At 37.7% G+C, this 24,448-nt stretch overlaps 3 protein-coding genes across 3 annotated transcripts; all 3 read right to left on the minus strand.

The window, feature by feature from the left end:
* Positions 1–6,189: 6,189 nt before the first annotated feature.
* On the minus strand, positions 6,190–10,565 carry LOC6037673. Its single transcript, XM_038258014.1, has 6 exons — positions 10,376–10,565; positions 9,992–10,317; positions 9,594–9,929; positions 9,225–9,532; positions 8,849–9,168; positions 6,190–6,212 (listed from the first exon to the last, which is right to left on the minus strand). The coding sequence occupies exons 1-6, from the start codon at positions 10,458–10,460 to the stop codon at positions 6,190–6,192; spliced, it is 1,398 nt and encodes a 465-aa protein (XP_038113942.1). The 5' UTR covers positions 10,461–10,565.
* Positions 10,566–16,303: 5,738 nt separating this feature from the next.
* On the minus strand, positions 16,304–18,296 carry LOC6037675. Its single transcript, XM_038258027.1, has 6 exons — positions 17,922–18,296; positions 17,603–17,857; positions 17,357–17,540; positions 17,155–17,266; positions 16,918–17,102; positions 16,304–16,785 (listed from the first exon to the last, which is right to left on the minus strand). The coding sequence occupies exons 1-6, from the start codon at positions 18,294–18,296 to the stop codon at positions 16,304–16,306; spliced, it is 1,593 nt and encodes a 530-aa protein (XP_038113955.1).
* A 2,537-nt stretch (positions 18,297–20,833) lies between these two features.
* On the minus strand, positions 20,834–24,313 carry LOC6037676 (probable Ufm1-specific protease 2). Its single transcript, XM_038256515.1, has 5 exons — positions 24,170–24,313; positions 22,067–22,832; positions 21,757–22,011; positions 21,548–21,697; positions 20,834–21,486 (listed from the first exon to the last, which is right to left on the minus strand). The coding sequence occupies exons 1-5, from the start codon at positions 24,206–24,208 to the stop codon at positions 20,894–20,896; spliced, it is 1,803 nt and encodes a 600-aa protein (XP_038112443.1). The 5' UTR covers positions 24,209–24,313; the 3' UTR covers positions 20,834–20,893.
* Between the last annotated feature and the right edge of the window lie 135 nt (positions 24,314–24,448).

Below are 24,448 nucleotides of genomic sequence, written 5' to 3' on the forward strand. Positions count from 1 at the left end.
AAAAATACAAAAATACAAAAATACAAAATACAAAAATACAAAATACAAAAATACAAAAATACAAAATACAAAAATACAAAATACAAAAATACAAAAATACAAAATACAAAAATACAAAAATACAAAATACAAAATACAAAAATACAAAAATACAAAATACAAAAATACAAAAATACAAAAATACAAAAATACAAAAATACAAAAATACAAAAATACAAAAATACAAAAATACAAAAATACAAAAATACAAAAATACAAAAATACAAAAATACAAAAATACAAAAATACAAAAATACAAAAATACAAAAATACAAAAATACAAAAATACAAAAATACAAAAATAAAAATACAAAAATACAAAAATACAAAAATACAAAAATACAAAAATACAAAAATACAAAAATACAAAAATACAAAAATACAAAAATACAAAATACAAAATACAAAATACAAAATACAAAATACAAAAATACAAAAATACAAAAATACAAAAATACAAAATACAAAATACAAAAATACAAAAATACAAAATACAAAAATACAAAAATACAAAAATACAAAAATACAAAATACAAAAATACAAAAATACAAAAATACAAAATACAAAAATACAAAAATACAAAAATACAAAAATACAAAATACAAAAATACAAAAATACAAAAATACAAAATACAAAATACAAAAATACAAAAATACAAAATACAAAAATACAAAAATACAAAAATACAAAAATACAAAAATACAAAAATACAAAAATACAAAAATACAAAAATACAAAATACAAAAATACAAAAATACAAAAATACAAAATACAAAATACAAAAATACAAAATACAAAAATACAAAAATACAAAAATACAAAATACAAAAATACAAAAATACAAAATACAAAATACAAAAATACAAAAATACAAAAATACAAAAATACAAAAATACAAAAATACAAAAATACAAAAATACAAAAATACAAAAATACAAAAATACAAAAATACAAAAATACAAAAATACAAAAATACAAAATACAAAATACAAAATACAAAAATACAAAAATACAAAAAAAATAAAAATAAAAATACAAAATACAAAAATACAAAAATACAAAATACAAAATACAAAAATACAAAAATACAAAAATAAAAATACAAAAATACAAAAATACAAAAATACAAAATACAAAAATACAAAAATACAAAAATACAAAAATACAAAAATACAAAAATACAAAAATACAAAAATACAAAAATAAAAACAAAAATACAAAAATACAAAAATACAAAAATACAAAAATACAAAAATACAAAAATACAAAAATACAAAAATACAAAAATACAAAAATACAAAAATACAAAAATACAAAAATACAAAAATACAAAAAATCAAAAATACAAAAATACAAAAATACAAAAATACAAAAATACAAAAATACAAAAATACAAAAATACAAAAATACAAAAATACAAAAATACAAAATACAAAAATACAAAATACAAAAATACAAAATACAAAAATACAAAAATACAAAATACAAAAATACAAAAATACAAAATACAAAATACAAAAATACAAAAATACAAAAATACAAAAATACAAAATACAAAATACAAAATACAAAAATACAAAAATACAAAAATACAAAAATACAAAAATACAAAAATACAAAAATACAAAAATACAAAAATACAAAAATACAAAAATACAAAAATACAAAAATACAAAAATACAAAAATACAAAAATACAAAAATACAAAAATAAAAATACAAAAATACAAATACAAAAATACAAAATACAAAATACAAAATACAAAAATACAAAATACAAAATACAAAAATACAAAAATACAAAAATACAAAAATACAAAAATACAAAAATACAAAAATACAAAAATACAAAAATACAAAAATACAAAAATACAAAAATACAAAAATACAAAAATACAAAAATACAAAAATACAAAAATACAAAAATACAAAATACAAAAATACAAAAATACAAAAATACAAAAATACAAAAATACAAAAATACAAAATACAAAAATACAAAAATAAAATACAAAAATACAAAAATACAAAAATACAAAAATACAAAAATACAAAAATACAAAAATACAAAAATACAAAAATACAAAAATACAAAAATACAAAAATACAAAAATACAAAAATTCTAAAATTCTGAAATTCTAAAATTCTAAAATTCTAAAATTCTAAAATTTAAAATTTAAAATTCTAAAATTTAAAAAATTCTAAAATTTAAAATTTAAAATTTAAAATTCTAAAATTTAAAATTTAAAATTCTAAAATTTAAAATTTAAAATTTAAAATTTAAAATTCTAAAATTTAAAATTTAAAATTTAAAATTCTAAAATTTAAAATTTAAAATTTAAAATTTAAAATTTAAAATTTAAAATTTAAAATTTAAAATTTAAAATTTAAAATTTAAAATTTAAAATTCTAAAATTTAAAATTCTAAAATTCTAAAATTTAAAATTTAAAATTCTAAAATTTAAAATTTAAAATTCTAAAATTTAAAATTCTAAAATTTCTAAAATTTAAAATTTAAAATTTAAAATTCTAAAATTTAAAATTTAAAATTTAAAATTCTAAAATTCTAAAATTCTAAAATTTAAAATTTAAAATTTAAAATTTAAAATTTAAAATTTAAAATTCTAAAATTTAAAATTCTAAAATTCTAAAATTTAAAATTCTAAAATTTAAAATTTAAAATTTAAAATTTAAAATTTAAAATTCTAAAATTTAAAATTTAAAATTTAAAATTTAAAATTTAAAATTTAAAATTCTAAAATTTAAAATTTAAAATTCTAAAATTTAAAATTTAAAATTTAAAATTTAAAATTTAAAATTTAAAATTTAAAATTTAAAATTCTAAAATTTAAAATTTAAAATTCTAAAATTCTAAAATTTAAAATTCTAAAATTCTAAAATTTAAAATTTAAAATTTAAAATTTAAAATTCTAAAATTTAAAATTTAAAATTCTAAAATTCTAAAATTTAAAATTTAAAATTCTAAAATTCTAAAATTCTAAAATTCTAAAATTCTAAAATTCTAAAATTCTAAAATTCTAAAATTCTAAAATTCTAAAATTCTAAAATTCTAAAATTCTAAAATTCTAAAATTCTAAAATTCTAAAATTCTAAATTTCAAGAATTTTGTCTTTTTGTTTTTTTGTCTTTTTGTATTTTTGTATTTTTGTCTTTTTGTCTTTTTGTCTTTTTGTCTTTTTGTCTTTTTGTCTTTTTGTTTTTTTGTCTTTTTGTCTTTTTGTCTTTTTGTCTTTTTGTCTTTTTGTCTTTTTGTCTTTTTGTCTTTTTGTCTTTTTGTCTTTTTGTCTTTTTGTCTTTTTGTCTTTTTGTCTTTTTGTCTTTTTGTCTTTTTGTCTTTTTGTCTTTTGTCTTTTTGTCTTTGTCTTTTTGTCTTTTTGTCTTTTTGTCTTTTTGTCTTTTTGTCTTTTTGTCTTTTTGTCTTTTGTCTTTTGTCTTTTTGTCTTTTTGTCTTTTTGTCTTTTTGTCTTTTTGTCTTTTTGTCTTTTTGTCTTTTTGTCTTTTTGTCTTTTTGTCTTTTGTCTTTTTGTCTTTTGTCTTTTTGTCTTTTTGTCTTTTTGTCTTTTTTTTTTTTTTGTCTTTTTGTCTTTTTGTCTTTTGTCTTTTTGTCTTTTTGTCTTTTTGTCTTTTTGTCTTTTTGTCTTTTTGTCTTTTTGTCTTTTTGTCTTTTTGTCTTTTTTTTTTTTTTTGAATTTTATATTTTAGTATTTCTGTATTTGTGTATGCTTGTATGTTGTTTTTGTTTTTGTATGTTAGTATTTTTGTATTTTTGGTGTCATAATGCGCCCATGATATTCTGACCCGGCGCTTCAGCCTGGAGTTTAGCGAAACACCTGCTGTGACTTTTCCGGGAGTTTCCCGGCGAAGATTCCTTACGGTTCACGCAACAATCATGATGGAATTTTGCCAAATCTGGAGAGTCAAGAGACGATAATTGAAATTCAATTTTGTTTTCTCTTTCGCAGTCTATGCCTCGTGATTGCAGCGTGATTTCGGCAAACGCTTTTACAGATCTTACTGCTGGAGACTCGTTCCAGATGGACAGTTTTCTAGTGCTCAAGACAATCTTCGAAGTGAAGGTCGGATCTGGAATGGCGCCTTCGTTGCCCACGTCTGTCGCCAGATGCTCCAGAGTCACTCGGTCTCCGACATGAAAAGATCAATAACCTCCAAGAACGAGGAGAACTTCCGACGGTCCGCGAATCCGCTCAAGTGTCAGCTCGCTACGCGGTGCCATGGAACTGTGACTGAAGCCAGCGCTGGAAATCAACCAGATCTCCGGCCCGTACACGCTGCACCGGTCTTAGCAGCACCTATATCCGTGTGGCCCCGCCGCCGTCGTCACCGACTCATGAAAAGATCTGGACAAGGCGAATGCTGCCAACCGGAACTACACATACTCTGCTTCACAAAACGCAAGTCGTCAACATAATCATCATAAACATCCGCGCCGCGATTACGGTGCCAGTCACATTGACTTTGGCAAGTGGACGGCGGCCTCGCCTCCTGCTACTGCTAGCACCGGAACTCACATCACGGGGAGCAACGTGCCAATGTCGGCGACGGCGCTCAGCAGTACCCAGCTGCACCACGGTAATCGAGGCCAAGGCGACTGACCCGTGTTTTTTACCAAGCTTTCAAAAGCAAAACACAACCACAGCAAAAACATAGGCAATTCATTGTTTTGATTTTGAAATATGAAAATAATAAATAAAAACTTGAAACAAAACTTAAAACCTCTTCTTCTTCTTCTTTTTTCCATCGAAATATCAAGCAGCAACGGTCAATTCAAAAAAGTAAATATTGAAGTGGCTGCGTGCTGCGTGCTTTTGCCGGGGTATACGTTACTGCGTTACGTTTGCGAATTCGGGGAAACTGGTTTGCGATATCGGAAGCAATGCTTCCTGCTGACGAGTGCAAACCGAGATTTGCGATTTTTAGAGCAAATCGAGAGCAAAGTTTGCGATTCCGCAAACCGGATTTTGTTCCGTGTAACTTGTTCCGTTTTGATGATTCTTTCCTCTTTCTAGATGTTGCTACGTTTCTGGGTCGCTGTTCGTTGTATGCATCGCTAGCATACAATGACCGGAACGGAATCGACGTAACACCTTATAATGTGGCCCTCTTAAACCTTGCGGTTTCGTCAACGGATCCACAGGCGTGTATCGTTCTTTTTGCGACAAGACTCCGCCTCCCGGGTCTCCTAAGTGTGAAGGTATGGGCACGGGGAGAGGGCACCGAATACCTATATTTACACTTAGAATGACCGGTGTGATGGTATATCAGGGTCCGGTCTGAGTTAGAAGTAAATATTTTTTGATCGCTGCGATAATTAAATTTATTGTGGCTGGAGCGGCTATTTATTGCCAAATCATCAAAAAATAAACCTGCAGTAGGGGTGAAATTAGGTCAAAATTGATTTTTTATGGACTATGCAATTTCTCAGTCTTTTCAATGAAACTTGATCCTGTTTGAAGGGTTTTGTAGGAGACAACTCAAATAACGTTTTCTGAAAATGTCACATTCTTTATATGTACGGTTAAACATATTCTTTTGGTGAAAATTGCGTTTTTTATTTCTTTTGGAAAACATATCATTTATAATACTTTGCTTTCGTCATATTCTTTTGTGCTGACGTTATAAATAAACAAAGTCGATGTTATGAATTGAAAGAAGTTCTATCATTGTTATATTCTTTAGTAAGAAAGGCTCTATCTCACCCCAGGTGGGATTAAATCGGGTTTTTTTTTTTAATACGGAAGAAACTTATTTACATTCATTGCTCATATTCGGAACAGTTTACAGATTAATCAATGTTTAAAAATCATAGAAAATCGATAATTGAACAATAACTTTCATTTGAAAGCTTTTTTTTAATCTTTCGAATAATGTATCTACCGGTAGGAAATTTTAAAATTGCATTTCAATTTTTTTTGGAAGAAATTATTGCTTCACTGTATCCTATTGACGAATTACCCCTAATATGTTCCAAGTTTATAGGTGTTCCGAATAAACGGTTTGATTGTACCAGTAGAAGCCATGAACACGATTGATCATATCCGAAAGAAAATGTTTTGAAAAGATCGAAAAAATTCCCAAAAACTTACTTGAAAAACATTACAGATTGGACTTACGGTTTCTGATACAGAGCCTCTGAAAGACAAAAAAACAAGGAGATTAAGTTTTATTTGTGTTAACGTCCAATATTCAGAAAACGTCTTCTCAAAAACTTTGGAACAATTTTCAATAACAAAAAAAATAAGCGAATTTTTTAATCTTTCAAAAATTTCAAAGTTATCACATTAATCTGGGCTCTGAAATTGGAATTAACAGCGAAATTAGACCATTACTCAAAAAAGCTGACCGAGCAAAGAAGCCTAGTTGTAACGTTTCCACTTCGTAAGCGGTAGAATGGGGTTCAAATCCCGACTCGGACCAACACAACCTTCTGGATATCACGACACCTTAGGGAAGGCGACCTATGGAATGTGAGCATTAACCTTAACAGGTTAACATTAAGTTAAGAAAAAGCCTCTGAATCCGCTTTGTTAATGAAGCCCCAATATGCTGAGAAATAAGATAAAAATTACTTAATTATTAAAAAAAAATACTAAAATCCCATATGAAACCCGTAGGACCAAGGCATTTTTACTCAAGGTTCTTTAGAAAAAAAAAACGTTTCTTAATCCACCTTTAGGTGATTGGTGCCTTCCTCTCATTTATAGAGTAATTCCAACCCCCATAAAGTGTCCACATTGTTTATGGATCTCCCCTACCGTGATCGCATCATCTAAGAGGTCCTAATAAAAATAAGTGATGAGTAAAAAAAATAGACTACCTACAGAATTTTTGTCAAGACGATACAGACACCGCCTTTGAGGAAAATGGCATCCCTCTACACGGCTTTTTCGTGGCGACCATTTGAGGTTATGTAAATTTAGACCATTTTTAAACTGCTTGTTATTTTAGATAGGTAAGTCAGATCTTGAAAATTCTTAATCCACAAGCAAGGTCATTTCAGAACCTTTCTAAAAATATATAACATGTGAGGGTTTCATGAAAAAACCACCCTTTTTACCATAAATTTAATTTAATATGAAACAGTTTTTTTTAACATAACTTTTTAAATACATGATAAAACTGCATGAATTTAAATAGCAACTTAAGCGACGATAAGACAGATCGATTAAAACCATTCCGGCCAAAATCGGTTGAGCTTGTGTCGAGATATTCCAGTGACATTGATTTGGTACACATGTCTACATACAGCCAAACACACAGACATTTGCTCCGCTAGTGATTCTAAGTCGATATGTACAAATGAAGGTAGGTCTAGGAGGTCTAATTAAAAAGTTCATTTTCCGAGTGATTTTATAGCCTTTCCTCAGTAAGAAGAGGAAGGCAAAAAGTGCTTAAAAAAGTGCTTAATAATATAAAAACAATGGTGACAAGATATATACAAAGGTTTTGTAATCTATTTTTTTTATTAGTGTAATTGAAAGTAATTTATTGTCATCCTCAAATGAAATTTCATTGTTTTGTTTTAAAATGTGCTTTATTAATACGTTTATTCATAATCATTAACATCAATGTACCGTTTCATTCACCGTACAGCGTTAATTTAATCAGTTAATTTACTGCATTTATTTTATGAAGACGGATGATTTCAGCTTATAACGTTGCCATTCAGTTCTTGGATTTTGAACCAACGGAACTACGCGATCCCTTCTCTCTTTTAACTCCTTTTGCTGAGTGATGTTCATCAACAGCTTGTTTGTTGTGCTTTAGACTAACATTACCTTCATGCAGATTGGTGCTCCTCTTACGCAATAGAAGGAAATTTGGAAGCCTACCGATTGATGTAGGGTTTGGCAGTGTGCTCACTACGTTTTGCCCAGGTTGAAGTGCGGTAAGAGGAACTAGAGGATTGGATACTGGAATAGAACTTGCAGAAGGAACACCGGCTGGAGCAGCAGCTGACCCGGTTAGAGCAGTATTAGTTAGAGAACCTAGGAGGGTGGAGGCAACTGTACCTAATATGGGTATCGGAACTGGTGATGATGGGGCAGAAGGAGCTAAAGAGCCTAAGGCAGAGCCTATTAGGGATGGCGAACTTGTAGCCGTTAGCGAGCCTAGTACTTGGTTTAGTGTATTATTCAGGGCACCCAATACTATAGGCACAAGGCCTAATTGTTCAGAATTATTAGTCAAAATTGAAACGGGGCTTAGTGGATTCGCAGGAACAGCAGGAACGATTGCTGGAGCAGCTGCTGAACCCAATAGAGTTGGATTAGTTAGAGATCCGGCAACGGAAGATACGATAGAGTTTGCTAAAGATGTTGGAACTGGTGCTGAAGGCACAGGAGGTTTCACAGCGCCTAACAGGGATGGCGAGCTTGTGCCAGATAGCGAGCTCAAAACTTGAGTCAGGGTTTTGTTTAATGCGCCTAACACCATAGGTATCAGGTCTTGTTGTGCAACTGAACCCGCCAGTGCAGGATTGCTTAGAGATCCCGCAACGGAAGATAGGATAGTGTTTACTAAGGATGTTGGAACTGGTGCTGATGACGTAGGAAGATTTAAAGAACCTAATCCCGATCCTAGAAGGGATGGCGTTGATAGAGAGCCTAAAACTTGCTGAAGGGTTTGGTTTAGGGCACTCAGTACCAGAGGTATCAAGCCTGTTGTAGAAGGACTAAGAGGACTCAATATACTCGTCGGAGCAGCAACAGTAGGAACATTGGTAGGGTTAGATGCAAGTGGAAGCTGAGGGTTTAATGCGCCTAAACCCAGTGGAAGCAACGATTCCAATAGCGATGAAGGAACAGGAGACGGGGCTGGGGCTGGCTGAGGGGATTCAGGCAACTCTGGACGTTGGCCCATGGTGTAAGATACAAGCTCGACAACTCTATCTAGTGATTCCAAGACCTTGTCTGCGACACTTTTCGAAATACCAGCGACGTGTTCGGAAGTTTTCACTGCTCCTTGAAGACGATTCAGCAGTTTACATCCATCGCAAGGCTTTTCACTGTTGCAACAGCAATCATCTGCTTCATGACTATCCGACTGGTGGTGCTCGCTTGAGTGGCATGGAGAATCGGTTTCATGCCTGTAAAATATGATTTTTTAAATGAACGCTTATAAAATACCTCAAGCGGATCTTACTCTTCCTCTTCGGATTCATCCGTTCCACAGGGGCATCCTCGGAATCCTGAAACCCCAGAACGATGCTCAAACACATTCTGAACAGCGCCCAACAGTGGAAAGCTTGATCCCACGCATATTCCAGCTGGATCATCGTAGCTCAGTGCAATCGATATACCTCTCAGTTTGCAACCAACGACCTGTAAGGCACGTCCACCAGCCGAATTTGGATCGTCGTATACAAGCTTAACACCGTCTTCAAACAAGGAACAGTTCTGGTATTGCTGCTCTTCACAGTGCCGTTGCTGCTCGTTCTGTAGCTCACAAACCTTGAAAGAAGGAATCGTGATTAGAAGAATCCTTCATGTAGCAATATATGATTTTCAATACATTTCCGTATGGTATAAAGTTTGAAGGAGATTCTCGGTCTGCCGATGAATCCACTAGCAGTCCACCGGTTGGGAGGCCAAGCACAATCTTATTTCGGGGGAAATTTGCGTTCAGAAGGCAGTTGGCCACCGAGTCCGAGTACACTCGAGGTGCCAGAGCATTTCCCTCGGCGGAAGCATTCTGGGATGATGGTACCAATATGACGTAGTCCAGTACTTCGCTCATCGCGTTGAGCAAGAAAGCCGGAAGATGGTGTTGGCAAACGAAAGAGTTCGAGATCAGCACGTGATCGTCGAGGTGACGTTTCAGCAGCTTGAGAAATTGAGCATATTTGATCTGTAATACGTAAAATCCAGTTGGGAACATTTTCGCAATTTAAGAACTCGCTCAATTCATACCTGTTCATGTTGATCCAGATGTGCCGAATCGAAAGCCAACTCCACTCCATCGAAGAGTCCCGCCGCCAAACTACCCTCAACGTTCTGAACCGCATGATTGGGGTCAAAGGTCTCATCGAACTTTACGTCAACTTTGCGCAGAATCTTGGCATGTGGTGCTTTACTACGGATCAAAGCGACTCGTTTGGCGTCGGAAAAGTTCTTCAGATGTCTCGCAAAATCGCACAAGCCGTCGTAGCTTACGATGATAAAATCACAGACTGCAAGCTTGTTCAGAATTGCATCACTGATATCCGGATAGATGTTCACCATGCACATGATGTCAGCTGTAATACTCATAAGATTAATTCCTAATTTCCTAACATAACCTCATATAATGCTTACGCTCCTCGTCGTGAATCTCCAGGTCCGAACATCGTGTTGCGCCAACGGCTAAACCCAAAACCAGAAGCAGCTTCCAAGTGGTCATTCTATGGCTTGATGATTTCGACTTATGATGCTATGGATTGGTATTTGCTCGATTTTATACTGTATTATTGTGTGATAAAATTGAACCACGTGCACGTCTGTGCTGTTCAGCCACTCCGGTGATAGATCATGTACTCTTCTCGTGGTCTTTTGGTCACACGCGAAGAGATGATGTGACCTTGTGCTCGATGATACAAATGCTTATTTGGAAAAGCGCAAAGTTCTGTATTTTGTTTCTTCATAGCTTTGGATCAAATCGGTTCAATTAAAATTCGAGAAAGAAATTGTAAATACTTATTGAAACGTTGTTGCTACAGAAGAACATTTCCAACCAAGACCCGGCGAAAGTTTTCATTTCCCATCAAAACTTTGCGTCCAATAACAACATTCTCTGTACAGAACACATCAAAGCCTTCACCGCGGCATCCGATTGCATCCTTCCCAGCCCAGCATATTGAACTTCTGAAACATGCAACAGCAGCAACAACAAATCCAATATAATGGTGCAGCAAAAGTCCGCCAACTTTCCCCATCGCGGATGCAGTCGTCGAAGGAAAACTGTTCTTTGATCTATGCCAGCTTTCCACATATCAGCGGTTTGGTTAGTCAGCACTCGGCGTGGTTCTTCTGTTGTAACAAGCTTCCCCAAACCAAAACCACACCACCATCACCACCAAGTACCGATAAATTTTCCAGCCTTCCTCCGCTTTCCTTTATCACTCTCAGAAGCTTCTGGGCCGCCATCGGCAATCGGAAAACTTTCTCCGTAAAGCTTAAGAGTTTGCAAAATTGTGAAAAATTTCCTTTCTCCTGGGGTCTCCCAAGAAAGATGTGCCGTGGGAAAAACTTTACAGAAACGCTCCACCATTAGTCTTAGCTTAGTGGAAGCCAGCTCCCCGTCGTAGGGACTTTGAGCGGGTGAATTTTCCCCCAAAGAGTTTACATTGTCAACGGATTGACGGTGGTGGGTGACAAAGAAACAGCTTGAGTGTTGGGTTTTTCTAGAGGAAAATTGTGACATAAACAAAGAGATCAAAAAAAAAAAAGCTTTGAAACCAATATGCTGAAAAGCATTTTTTTCGTGCATTACGAGGTTTTTTTCAACGATTTTACGTAAAGATTATATTATTAGCTAAAAACAACGATAATCCATTGAAATTAATCAATTAAAACTAGCTAATTTACCAAAATTTAAAAACCTTTAGAAACGTGTCTTGAAAATGCACAAAGCTTAGTACATGTAATAATAAATACGCACTTTTTCCATTGCTAATTTTATTAAATGTTTTGTGTTGCAAATGAGTGATAAAAAAGCTATCATTAGATTATCTCTGCACCAAAAATATCCGAGAGTATAGCGGCCGTCACTATAGCCTGTGAGATCTCTTCTTGTGTCTCGTGATTCCCAGCGATGTCATTCTCTCGCTTTATCACTCCTCCCTTTTTCCTCGACTCTGCGCTCTCACCGCTGAGTCTCTCAATCTCTCCGAAAACTGCAATAAGAGAACGCGAGATGGCGATTAGGAGCTGGCCACGCATGACGTCCCGTTAAACTGCGTCTGCGAAATTGGTTTTGTGGCGGCTTTTGTGGTTAAACGCTGTCGCGGTAGGATGATCGTGGAAGCGGGAATGAGTGAGAAAAGGAAAAAGTCAATCGCGAGTGTGTAAACACGAAGACGTGTTCGGCTATGTTCGGCGCTGAGAGTTTCAATGAAGAGAGAAGAGCAGTTGTATTTGAGGCATGAATATTCAGGCGAGATAATTGTAGTTGCTGAGAGCTGATATTTTGATATTTTAACAACCCTGGGATCTTTATTTATCGACGAAAAGATCCAAAGGCTTTCGGTACCAAATTATCAAAACAAAATCATAAATTTCGAAATTAAGAAAATCTAATTTTAAAACACTTGAAATTTTCTCAAAACTTCGGACTTTCGAAAAATAACTGAAAATTTTAATTTTTACAGTATGATGGGTATCAAATGATCGGAAATTTTTCATACATTTCGAAAGGAATAATACTCTTTTGAAAATACTCAAAAAAACAAAAAAAAAACGTAGTTTTGCGAAAATTTGAGTTTTGGAGCTAAATCATTTTGATGGGCATCCATATGACAAAAGAAGGCGTTTTGCATGATTTGTTCGTCCCACAAGTCTCATACAGTTTTGTAAAAAAAAATCTCTGCCTATTCGTAAATCTATATCTCGGGAAAAACATCTTCTGACCAATTTGGTGTCACCAGCAAAGTTGTAGGTTACAACAATTAGAAAAACATAGCAACACCTGTCAAACAAATATACATTTTTTATTAGGGTTTCCCATCAAAAATTAAATTCTCAAAACCTATATTTTTTATATGTTTTAGTGAACAGAAAAAGATCTTAGGTTTTTATCTTGAAGAAATAAATTTGGAAAATTCAAGGATATTCTGAATTCACTCCAACAAAATTTCGGAAACCATTTTCAAATGCAAAATCGAATTTGCAATCGAAATGTACATTTTTTTATAATTTCCCGGAAGAAAAATTTATCCTTCTCATGCTCATGCTCATGCTCATTTCCCGGAAGAAAAAAATATTCTTCTACTTGAAATAGTGTCCAACTGAATATTTATTTTCAGGTGACTGAAAAAACTTCTGTAACTTTCCATTTAAAACTTTGAAATTGACACAATTTGCTGAGATAGAGTATTACAGAAACAAAGAAATATTTAATTTTTTAAAGTGATTTTATGCAACTATTGATCGGATCAATAAATTAAAAAATAAGTCTTTGAAAATTTATCAATCTTTCAATAGAAATTCTTATTTTTATTAAGATTTATTTACAAATTTGCAGTAAAAAAATATTAAAGAAGTAGGACATGTTCTTTATCATTCTTCAATTACTTTAAAAAACATGTTGTTCGTCATATTTTTGTTACAACATTTTTCAGTAAATCTAGTACTAAGGTATTATCATATTGAAAACAATCCGCGAAAACAAATAGGACAAGTTATCTTTTTTTTTTTTTTTTTTTTTGAGAATTATTATAATTGAAAATTTTAACATTTTCTAAAACTGCTATAAACAGAAGTCAATTTCACTTCCTTGTAAGAAAATTCAAAATTCATTAAAATGTTTAAAAAAAAATCTCCACGTGATTTCATGTCCCCTTTTCTGTGGCACCAACCACCACCCTCCAATAACCGGTCAAACTTTGCACGTAAACTTTGTGGCCAAAAGTTGCCGCAGTTATCTTTGATGGGTATTGTTTGTGTGTTCCCAAATCGGGAAAATGCTAGGGAAAACGAGGGATTTTTTTGCGGGTGGTTTCTCCTGAAATATCGTGCTTGTTTTATTTCGTGAAATTTGCTCAGTCGCTTCCGGTGTTGGGATGAGAGGCTCCTGGAGACGAGATAATCGTCTCAACTTCAGGGTGCAGTAAGAGGGGTAAAAATACTATAAATTTGACACCCTTCCATTGACTTCTTTTACTGAGTCCGGAGCGGACATGGAAACAACTTCATTGCGAAAGTTTTGTCACTAAAGTCAAGTGTTAGTGGTTGCAGTATAAACTTTGGTGATTGTGATAGAAAAGAGTAAAAAAAGCACAGTTTTAAAATTTAACCAATTTTCATTTATTTTTCCTCGTAACAAAAAGCTTAAAACTACACAACAGTGTCTTTGTCAGTCTTAGTGCAAACTATTTCCCCACCGGAAGATAATGTCCTGCTGGTTTATGGCCGGATACCGCATACGGTATTGTTGGATAACCTCCGCCGCTATGGTACGGTACCGTTGGGTGACCACCGCCAGGAGGCATAGTGGCAATCAAGTTCGGTACAGTTGGTAAGATCGGAGGAAGGGTCAGGCCAGCTATCGGGGGTAAAACCGGTGGTAGCGTTACGGGAGGTAACGTCAACGGAGGTAGCACAGGAGGGATCGTTACGGGTGGTAGTGTTACCGGGGGTAGCGTTAACGCTGGTAACACAGGAGGTATCGTCACGGGTGGTAGAGTGACAGGGGGTAGCACCGGAGGTATCGTTACCGGTGGTATCGTTAATGGTGGTAGCACCGGAGGTATCGTTACCGGTGGTATTGTTACGGGAGGTAATCCGGGAACAGTCGGTAAACCAGTATCGGATGAGGTATCGGAACCAGACCCCATGGTAGCAACTGAAGCAACTGTTGTAGTTGGTGCTGGTGTCGTCGTCGTAGTTGTCGTAGTCGTTGTAGTCGTTGTGGTCGTTGTAGTTGTTGGAGCTGGTGTCGTGGTTGTCGTAGTCGTCGTTGTAGTAGTTGGAACTAAATTCGATGTGTTAGTAAATGATAAGCTCGTTATACAATATAAATAAATTAAGTGATGTTTTAATTACTTGGCGTCGTAGTCGTCGGAGGAACCGTCGTAAGTACGGTCGTAGTCGGTTCTTGTGGGAAGAAAACTGGAACCGGGATGAACTCCGTTTGGTTGTTTACGTCCAGTGGACTGAGAATTGTACAGGTCGTTTCGTTACACTCCATCCGAATGAAGGGAATGCACGTGCCGTTTAGAGCGTCAAACAGCTGACCTGGCGGGCACTGATGGAGTTCGCGTCTGCAAATAAGTATTCGGATTAGAACTACATTAACTCACATATTGTTCAGCAACTCACTTTCCACCACCGCAGCCGTAGAACCTCGACCGATCAGTTGGATCCGGCTCAAATCCGTCAAAATCACAAGCATTAGGATCGGCGTCTAGAGAGTCCTTCAATCTTCTAGTCTTGGGAAATGTACCCTCACCGCAGTCGTTGTTCACGTCGTCTCTGTCTACCTGTATAGTGGCTCCAAACAAGTTATTCTCCTGGACAATCCTACCAGCTACATCGACGGGTCTCGTATTGATGGGACAAGTCTGAAATTTTACCCATTAGTAACTTATTTGCCTATGCTTTTGCAGTTTCTTACCAGAATTGGTGGCTCCAGAACGTCTACCACTACTCTAGTGGGAATACCGCCATTCGCAATGTATGTCCTCAACGTATTTGCATCCTCCTCGCCAGGACAAGAAATTATATCTATATCTTCGTTCAAAGTTTGGATAACCACTGGATCAAGATCTGGATTGTCCACCTTGGCGAATATTGTGAATCCTCGACCAAGAAATTGACGCAACTTTTTAAGTGCCCCGTTATACGCAGTCTGATTAACTCCGTTAACTGTCGGATCACACCGCAGGTCTACACCCCGAAATTGCCCGTTCGACAGTTGCTGCTGAACAGTGGTCGCGAAACCCGTTCGACCTGCATTCGTACTAATCAGGTCACCAAAGTATCTGCAAGCTCCAGCTCCGTCGTACATCGAGACCAGGTTGTTCAGGCCTCCGCAAATAACGTTATTGCCTTGATCAGCACCTTGCTGGGCAAATTCTATTGGGTAGATCCGATACGCGCAGTCCGCCAGCGCTCGGCAGTCTCGTACCTTGGACGGATCATCGATACGACACACCATCTGCTTACCGACCACTATGTTTGGTAGCATCCAAGCAGTCCATGCCAAGAACACCACCGCTGAAGCCGCCCGCCGATCACGCATTGCAAATCCAAGGCCTACTGGTACCCTCACGTGTCAACACTCCTCAACCACTGACCGGAACGAATGACCTACGTGTACTTAAATATTGTCTTTTTTATAACCCCAAATAGAAAGTTCCCCCCAAATAGGCTTCGCGCCATGCGACATGTGATAAGGCACGTGCGTGGCACGTACTATTAGGACCTTTCGAAAACAAAATGTCCGATAGCACAAAGCTCGATTAAACATAATTTATTTTGAATAATTACAAGTACAGCGTAGATAACAAGCTGGTTCAGCTCAAAACATTAGCCTAAAAGTCCTCCAAGAGGTCCCCCACCAGCCGGTGCTCCACCCGTGGCTCCTCCTAAAAGCCCTGTCACGGGAGCCAACGGGTCGGCCGCTGCACCTCCTCCTCCTCCACCGCCTAGCAGCCCAGTCAGATCCAGGCCGAGCAGATTCTTGAGCAAGTTCAACACCACATCCAGCAAGCTCTCCAGCAGACCCAGCTTTCTCCGCATCTCGTCCATTTGTCCCATGGTGTCGTTCATGGCTTGGTTACCCAGCAGAAGATTCGAAAGCAAATCGTTGACATTGCCCACGACGTCCTTCAGCGGTGGGTAGACGTCCTTCAGGGCCTTGTTCAAGATTCCTACCGTTTGCTCGAGGTCAGTTGCGTTCAGCAGCTTCAGCAGCTCGGACGTCTGCTGGTTGAGCATGGTGACGGTGGTAGCGTTTATGTTGGTGTTTGTGCCGTTTGCACCCGGTGTTCCCGTACCATCCATACCATCTGTACCGTTCATACCAGCACCGCCGGTTCCTCCATTGTTTCCTCCATTGTTGCCACCGTTGTTACCCCCATTGTTACCCCCGTTGTTGCCACCATTGTTCCCTCCTCCATTGTTACCACCTCCTGCACCGCTTCCACCGCAAGCTCCCGGGAACGGGAACGGGTATGGAATCGGAATCGGGACCTTGTTACCACCTCCGTCGATGACTCCGGTCAGCGTGCACGACGTCTGGTTACAGTTCACCTGGTAGAACGGCTGACAGCTGCTGCTGCACAGATCAAACGACTTTCCAAGCGGGCACTGCATCTGATTTTGTCTGGAACAAAATGCGATAAAATCTCGTCCTACATTAATCATTTTCTACCTACTGTCCGTTGTTGCATGAGTAGAACCGCGAGCAGTCACGAGTATCGCGGACGAATCCGGAGAAACTACAACTGCCAGAACCGCCGCCGCTTCCCATACCATTACCCATCATTCCTCCATCGGCCATCATTCCATTGCCACCCATCATTCCACTACCACCGCCCATTCCATTGGTCATCATACCGCTGCCCCCACCCACGGCACTACCTCCGTTTAGCTGGAAGTTCAGTAGTCGCAACAGCGGGAACCGACCACTTCCGCACACGTTCATCACGTCATCTCGATCTAGCTGGAGGCTCGCTCCGAACAGATCTTGTACCAACACCTCGTGACCTGCCTTCTGGATAAACGTGAACAGATTGCTCGCTCCAGTGTTCAGCGGACAACGCTAGGGACAAGAAGACAGTCACACTTTAGTCGCACTCGTAAACGTGATCAAGTCGAGCTTACCAGCACACTTGGAACAACCACTTCGAGCACGATCTTTTGACGATCCAAACCGTGAGCAATGGCATTCTGGACGTTCGTCAACTGCTGAATGTTACAATCCCGGGTGCAGTCCATTGGCATGATGACCAAATCGACGGCAGAATTCAGTGTGTTGACCAGACACTGCTCCAGCTGGATGTGCTTGAGCGATACGGCAATGATGTATCCACCACCGAGCTGAGTCCGCAACAAATCCAGGAAGCTGGCGTAGATTGACTGAAAGATCGAAACACACTCACTTCAGTAAACTACTTGCACTTGTTGCAGCCGACTTTTCAACCTGAGAAACTTCTGCCATCACAGCATCGCACTGAATTTCGAAACCGCGGAAACCACTCTTCAGCAACTGCTTCTTGATCGTTTCGATCAACGTTAGCTGTCCCTTGGGGGTAGCAATCAGCTTCCCAAAGTATCCACACGAGCTTGGACCACCGTACAACGAAAACAGTCGGTTGTGGCCTCCGAAAATATCCATGGAATTCTGAGCCACCTCCACCGGATACAACTCATACAAACAGTCCTTGAACACGTTACATCCCGACACCACAGAGGGGTCCTTCACTCGGCACACCAGTCCGTACTGTCGAGCCTCGACCCAACTCAACACCCCCACAATCACTACCACCAGCACTTGCACCACTGCTCGCTTCTCCATTGTTCTTGGCTACACAGCAGCTGTCTGCTTGATCGGAGTCTTCACTAGTCTTCGTCCTCAGCCGATTATCCTTCTAAGCATTATTTTCCACGTCCCACCAGGCTATCCCGTTCAATAACTAGCAGGTCTGTCCTTCCGCCGACTGTTTTTATATCCGAAGGCTGCAAATGCGTGCCCACGACAAAGAAGCCCTCGAAACCTGGCGCCCAGCAGGTCAGGTGTGAACGATAATGGACACCTCTGCCAGGGCTCGCGGGGTTATCTATGGCTGTAACGAAATTCGAAAGGCGCAAATTCTCACGTGCCAAGTGCTGCTGGCAGCTTTGGGCCAAAAAAGGGTCGTGCTGAAGTGGCTGCTTCGACAGCTAAACAACAGATATCGGCTACCTGGAATGTTTTCGGATAAACATGCCGCGCAACCGCGCTATTCCAGAACTCACAGCAAGCAGGCGAGCAAGGCCGTCGTCAAACTGCATGCAGTTCTGTGAAAAATATTTTTGCTTTGATAGTACACAAGCCATACACAATGCCGAGATCGAAGTTGGCTGGGCAGACGAGTGCGCGCGCGTTTGTCAGGTCCAGCGGAGTGAGCTAGAGCCGTTATCTCTGGCACTCCAGACCGTCTGGATGAACAGCTCCATACGCTGGACTTCCGTCAACACTGGTCACGTAGTGCTTTCGGGAAGGCTTTTTGTGCTACTTTAAATATGTCAAGAGATTGATTTGCTTGCTGTTTAGGTCACCAAATATCAAAGATGTTTAAAAAAAACAAATATTGGTCTGACGTTTTTTTTAAAAAAAGGTCCAATAAACCAAATTTTCAGTTTTAGCTTTTTGAGTGTTTTTTTAATACCCCGGACTCAAGGCGGTTTCAGAAACACCCAAGAAGCAAAAACTGGAAACTTGGTTTATTGGACCTTTTCAAAAAATAACTCCAGAGGTGAAATTTTGCAGCAAACTGAACTATTATCGCAAGCAAGTTGTTGACAAACTGTTTAAAATGAATGCTTGTCAATTCCATTGGTAAAGGGTATCGATTATATTAATGGCGATTGTTTTAGGTATTTTGAAAAAAAAAAATCATTCAAGATTCAATGTCAAATAAAGTATTTAATATTGTTTTTTAATCAATTTTGTTATTTATTCAAAATGTCATGATAAGTTTAATTTTTTAGAACAATTTTTTTTTCGTATCGCATTTTTGTTATCGGCCTATCATAATTTTAAAATCAAATTATACTCCTTTTTTGATTTCTTTATATTAGTTTTTAGAAATAGTGTATTGATAGCGGAAAACTGCAAAAAATATGAAAATTAGCAGGAATGATTTGTGTGCAGAAAATATGTATATTTCCCCTAAATTATGAGTACAGATGGACATTTAAACATAAAAATCAATTGCAATCCTTAATTTTTCTCAGCAGTGCCCAGAAATGTATATAATTCATATTTTTAACATAAACTTACACGTGAGGTGTATCCCATTACAGTGATCGTGTAGTATCGGGCAACGATGTTTACATTTTTCATACAAAACTATTCACGCCATTTTTAGCTACACGCTAGCAACTCGTTGTGTGAGCTTTACAGATAAAACACGCACCAAGGACTAAACACAAAACATTTGATTGCAGACTAGCATGATAGTCCTGTGGATATTTTAGAAACATAAATGGAGAGCAAAAAATAATCATAACGACTTTTTTTTTCATATGTTAGATGCATTGATCTTGTCTCGGTACGATTTTTTGCGTTATTTATTATTTTTTTGCTTAATTTTTCCTTTTTTAAATGAAATTTTATTATCAGCTCTGTAAGATTTGATAACTAGCGTTAATACATCGTTGCCGTAGTGCTAACTTGTCGTACGTGCATTTTGGGTCAAATTGAGTTAAGAACGCCATTTTGTGCAGCTCACTATGCCTCACCTTTCGACCTTCACAGATCCCCAAAATTCAATTTCAATCCTAAGATGTTCAACGAAATTCGAAAAAACTCCGTGCATTTTTGTCACTTTACATATGGAAGTGGTTCCAATCTTGTCACTCCCTGAAAATTGATGTAAGTGCGACAACTGGCCAAAGGGATTTCAGGTCAGAACGCGTTTGACGCACGTACAAGTTAGACAAGATAGCGACGCCGAAATGAGCCTATTTTCGACCCATTTTCTGATTAGTCGAAAATCCGGTCGTCAAAAAGGCTTAATCATTGTGTTGTTTAAATTTTGGTGCTAAGCGCAATAAAGGGAAATATACCCTATTTTGAGCAATATGCAATCTTCTTCAAAATTAGTTTTAGAGTAAATTTTCACGATTATTTCAATTGAAATCCTGTAAGCAATTTAAGTTGTTATTTCCATTATCCGTTTCAAAATTGTTTACAATTTGCTGGATTTCGAAGCAAATTACTTTGATTTTACAGGCTTTGTACAAAGGATTTCTATCCGAGAAATTCAGTATTTAGTAGTAAAGGAAAGAAACATCCATAACCCAAGTAAAAAAGACAAATGTGATATCAGCAAGTTTGAAACACAGCCATATCAAAAAACAAAAATATATTTCATCATCCAAACAATCGTCAATCGTTCGTTGTTTCGTCTAAAACACGTACGGTCGCTGCGGCATGCACAAGTTATAGTACGCTGTCTTGTTCCAAAAGTCTACGCCCTTCCAACCGCACCAACCCTTCGCCAGCACCGTGCCCAGCTCATCCGCCCCCGTAAAGTGCGGATCCAGAATCAAAAATTTCAAATCCCCAGTATTCCTGTCGAAATCCACCCCCAAAATGGTGTGCGCAAGCACCCCTCCACCGATCATGACCGGCGTTCCCTGGGTCTCAAAGTGGTACGCCAGCTCCGATCCCTTGGTGGCCATGTCCGCGCCCGAACTGACGTGCATTATCCGCGAGTCCACCTTGACAAACTCGTTCAGGCACATTGAGACTTCCGTCGATCCGATCCACTGGCGTGAACCGGCAAAGTTGGCGGGTTTGTCTCCAACGCGGACCAGATACTTTTGAATTTCCGTGTGGGTCGGGATGCGAACGTCCGCGTAACCCTGGTAGATGAACCACGAGATGAGCGTCTGGAGGGACCGGTACGCACAACCCCACCCGTCGTCATTGAATCCGTCCTGCATGTAGTGGTGGTAGCTGTACCGACCCTGTACCAGCGATAGTTTGCCTTCCGTCACTGAAAGATGAGATGCGAGTTAGTAATTCGTTCTGGGTTATTTCTACGCTGAAGTGTTTACATTGTCGCTTGACTCCTACGTGAGGGTTGAACAGCAGTTTGCTATCGGTTTCCCTGAATCTGAACCCGTTGGCTTTCCGGAAGTACGGTCGGATTGTCGGCAGACCAAACTGGAGGTGCAGCGAACGTCGTTTCTCCAGCAAAAACTCGTCTGCAAAATAAAGAGGTTTAGTCACAGTCGTCTACGTTTACAGGTAAGAATGCGAATACCTTCTTCCTTCACGTCATTTCCAGCGGGGTAAACGCACGTCAAAAAGTGTCCCAGACTTTCCGGCATCATGTGGTAGCACTTGGAAACGTGTACCTTCTTGTACTGACCGAGCTGTTCCACGAAGCTGCTTTCCAGAAGACGCAACGAACGGCACACGCTTTCAACCAGAATGTCGTAGCAAAGGACCACCTTGGTTTCCCGATGAATCATACTGAGCACGTCCAGCTGCAGTGGAATCTTTACGCGGTTGCAACCTGAAACAGTTCACACCTTCAAGTTATGGTCACCGTATCAAGTAACACTTCTTACCATTCTTGCTATCGATCGTCACGTTGCACGCTTCCCGCGTCAACTTCTCGTCCTGTGCATCCTTCGACTTCTTCACCAACATGTTGATATTGACCACCTGGTACTCCGTCGGAACCACGTTACCACCAGCCCCTCCCTTCTTCTTTCCACCCTTTCCCGTTGATCCGAACCCGTCGTCCTCCACCTTCGCGCTCAGTCCCAGCAGTGTCTCCATGGAATCTTCCGCTCCCAGTCCAACCACTTGACTTCCACTCGATCCCCCACTCAAAATAACTTTGCTCCCAGCAACAGCAAAAGCCACATTCCCCGCCGCCAGCCGCTTCCTCAACGTAAAAGCATTCTCCGCCACGGACTTTTCGTTCTGCTCGCAGTACAGCTCCAAACTACACCGCAACCTCAGCAGCATGTACTCCCGGAACAAATCCGTCTCACTGACGACCTCGTAGCTTATCCCCTCCAGCTGACCGTGCTTGAACAGCGACGCCGTGATCTCCCCATCCGCGTCACAGTTCAGCAGCACCGGATTGTCCGTAATGTCCACGTCCTGGAGGATCTCGCTCAGGTGGGCCTCGGCGTCGCTGCATGGCCCAAACTTGATCAGCCCGCACAGGTCGATCTCGGTCGGGAAGTTATTCTGGATCTGGCTGTAGTTGAGCGTGCTGGACTTTTCCTTGCCTTCGAGGATGAACCCCAGCACGGTCAGCGTGCCGCGGCACATGATCCCGAACAGTTCGCCGCTGCATTGGGATGTGACCTTGGTGATGCGCTGGAAGGGGAAACAGAACGGTGACTTCAACGAGCGGGAAAAAACGAATCTTGAAATTTCGGAAACATCCGAAGTTTGAAAAGAGGCGCAATGAAGAGCAATTTTTTACAAGTTCCGTATTAATAAAACGTAAAGGTGATTTAACAATCTAAAAACAAAACCCTTGTTATTTCAATAACAATTACGCTCTGTGGTAAAACATGGTTTTCCATCTTGGCGTATTTTAACGCCTGATTAATGCTTCTAGAAAAAGTTTTCATTTGTAAATCGATTGCTGAAAGTTCACTCACTGGGATGCAGATTTCGCATGAAAAGTATTGTGAATTAATTTAATACGAGAACTTTACCCCTATTAGAACGAATCCCAGCGAAAATTCCAACTCGAGCCTCGAGTCGATTTCTAGAGCTTTTTAAACAAAATGTTGATTTTTTTACCTTTCGGGTATTTTTGAATGCCCCTGATTCAATGCGGTTTTAAAAACACCCAAAAGCAAAACATCTTAATTTTAATTATAGGACATTTAAAAAAAATCTAGATTTGTGATGTGATATTTATCTAACTAGACGGTGCGAATTCTTTCAGACATTTTGTCATTTTAGCGCGCCGCCATTCGCGTTTGTGTTCTTTTTTTACAAAATTTCAAAGAATTCGTCTCTTTTTAACGAAAACAAATCATTTTGGAAGTAATAGTAAATGAAATTTACTGAAATCACTAAATTTTTGATTGCACATTAATTTATCAATTACAGAAAATTAAAAAAAAGCCTTTTATTTTACCAAATAATCGGTATCGTCGGATCTAAACGAGTTAGAAATCTAACATAATAATTATGATCAGCAAATTTTCACGATTTCACGGAATATTTTGATTCATATGGGAAATTCGAAAGCATCAATTTAAAATTTAAAAACGAAGTAGGTATTTAACAAACAAAACAGCATGTCATTTTATCGAGCATCTTATGTTGGCACATAAGCGTTTTGACGTACAATTAGACCTTCTTAAAAGTTTCGTCTGAAATCAAGTGATAAATACAAAGCTCAGTAGTAAGTGAGCAGGATATTTTCAATCAAATTTGATTATTTTAAACCAATCCATTTGCGTTGGTTGTAAGCATTGTAACACCCAACCAAAATAAGGTTTAATTCATCAAAATCGTTCTATTTTACAAATAATTTTCAAAATCATAATTCATACAATAATTTTGACTCTGTTTGCTCTGTAATTTCGTAAAGCCAAATAATAGCACAACCTAAAATAAAAGTGAAAGTAAACATCCTTCACATTCACATTTTAATCATTTTTTTCAAAAAATCAAACATTCTACCGACTCACCTGCAGCACACATTCCGAGATCTTCAATTTGGGAGTCATTCCGGGACAGTTAAGGAAACTATTTGCTTTAAAAAAAACACGACCGCTCTCAGAATCGGTCTTGATTGAAAGCAGCGCTACGTGTCAACAACAAAAATATTATACTTTGACAGATTGAAAATGCACTACAAGAGAAAAATGCATTCGCAAAACGTGTGAGAGAGTCCACAAGCAGAATGAAATATTTCATGAGTTGAGAGTAAAGCGGGAGAGAAATGGAAACGTTTCAGTATAAAGAAT

The sequence above is a fragment of the Culex quinquefasciatus genome, chromosome 2 (assembly GCF_015732765.1).
Source record: "Culex quinquefasciatus strain JHB chromosome 2, VPISU_Cqui_1.0_pri_paternal, whole genome shotgun sequence".
In the NCBI taxonomy this organism is placed as follows: Eukaryota; Metazoa; Arthropoda; class Insecta; order Diptera; family Culicidae; genus Culex; species Culex quinquefasciatus.

Excerpts from the sequence above, each read along its gene's own strand:
- LOC6037676 (XM_038256515.1), bottom strand. The coding sequence starts at position 24,208 with ATGACTCCCAAATTGAAGATCTCGGAATGTGTGCTGCAG. Across the intron at positions 22,833-24,169 it reads TCTCGGAATGTGTGCTGCAG|CGCATCACCAAGGTCACATC; the intron begins GTGAGTCGGTAG and ends TTCCCCTTCCAG. Across the intron at positions 21,698-21,756 it reads AAATGACGTGAAGGAAGAAG|ACGAGTTTTTGCTGGAGAAA; the intron begins GTATTCGCATTC and ends TTTATTTTGCAG.
- LOC6037673 (XM_038258014.1), bottom strand. The coding sequence starts at position 10,460 with ATGACCACTTGGAAGCTGCTTCTGGTTTTGGGTTTAGCCGTTGGCGCA. Across the intron at positions 9,930-9,991 it reads ATCTGGATCAACATGAACAG|ATCAAATATGCTCAATTTCT; the intron begins GTATGAATTGAG and ends TACGTATTACAG. Across the intron at positions 9,169-9,224 it reads GATGAATCCGAAGAGGAAGA|GCATGAAACCGATTCTCCAT; the intron begins GTAAGATCCGCT and ends CATATTTTACAG.
- LOC6037675 (XM_038258027.1), bottom strand. The coding sequence starts at position 18,296 with ATGGAGAAGCGAGCAGTGGTGCAAGTGCTGGTGGTAGTGATTGTGGGG. Across the intron at positions 17,541-17,602 it reads TGGTTGTTCCAAGTGTGCTG|CGTTGTCCGCTGAACACTGG; the intron begins GTAAGCTCGACT and ends TCTTGTCCCTAG. Across the intron at positions 17,267-17,356 it reads CTTCCAGCTAAACGGAGGTA|GAATGATGGGTAATGGTATG; the intron begins GTGCCGTGGGTG and ends TGGCCGATGGAG.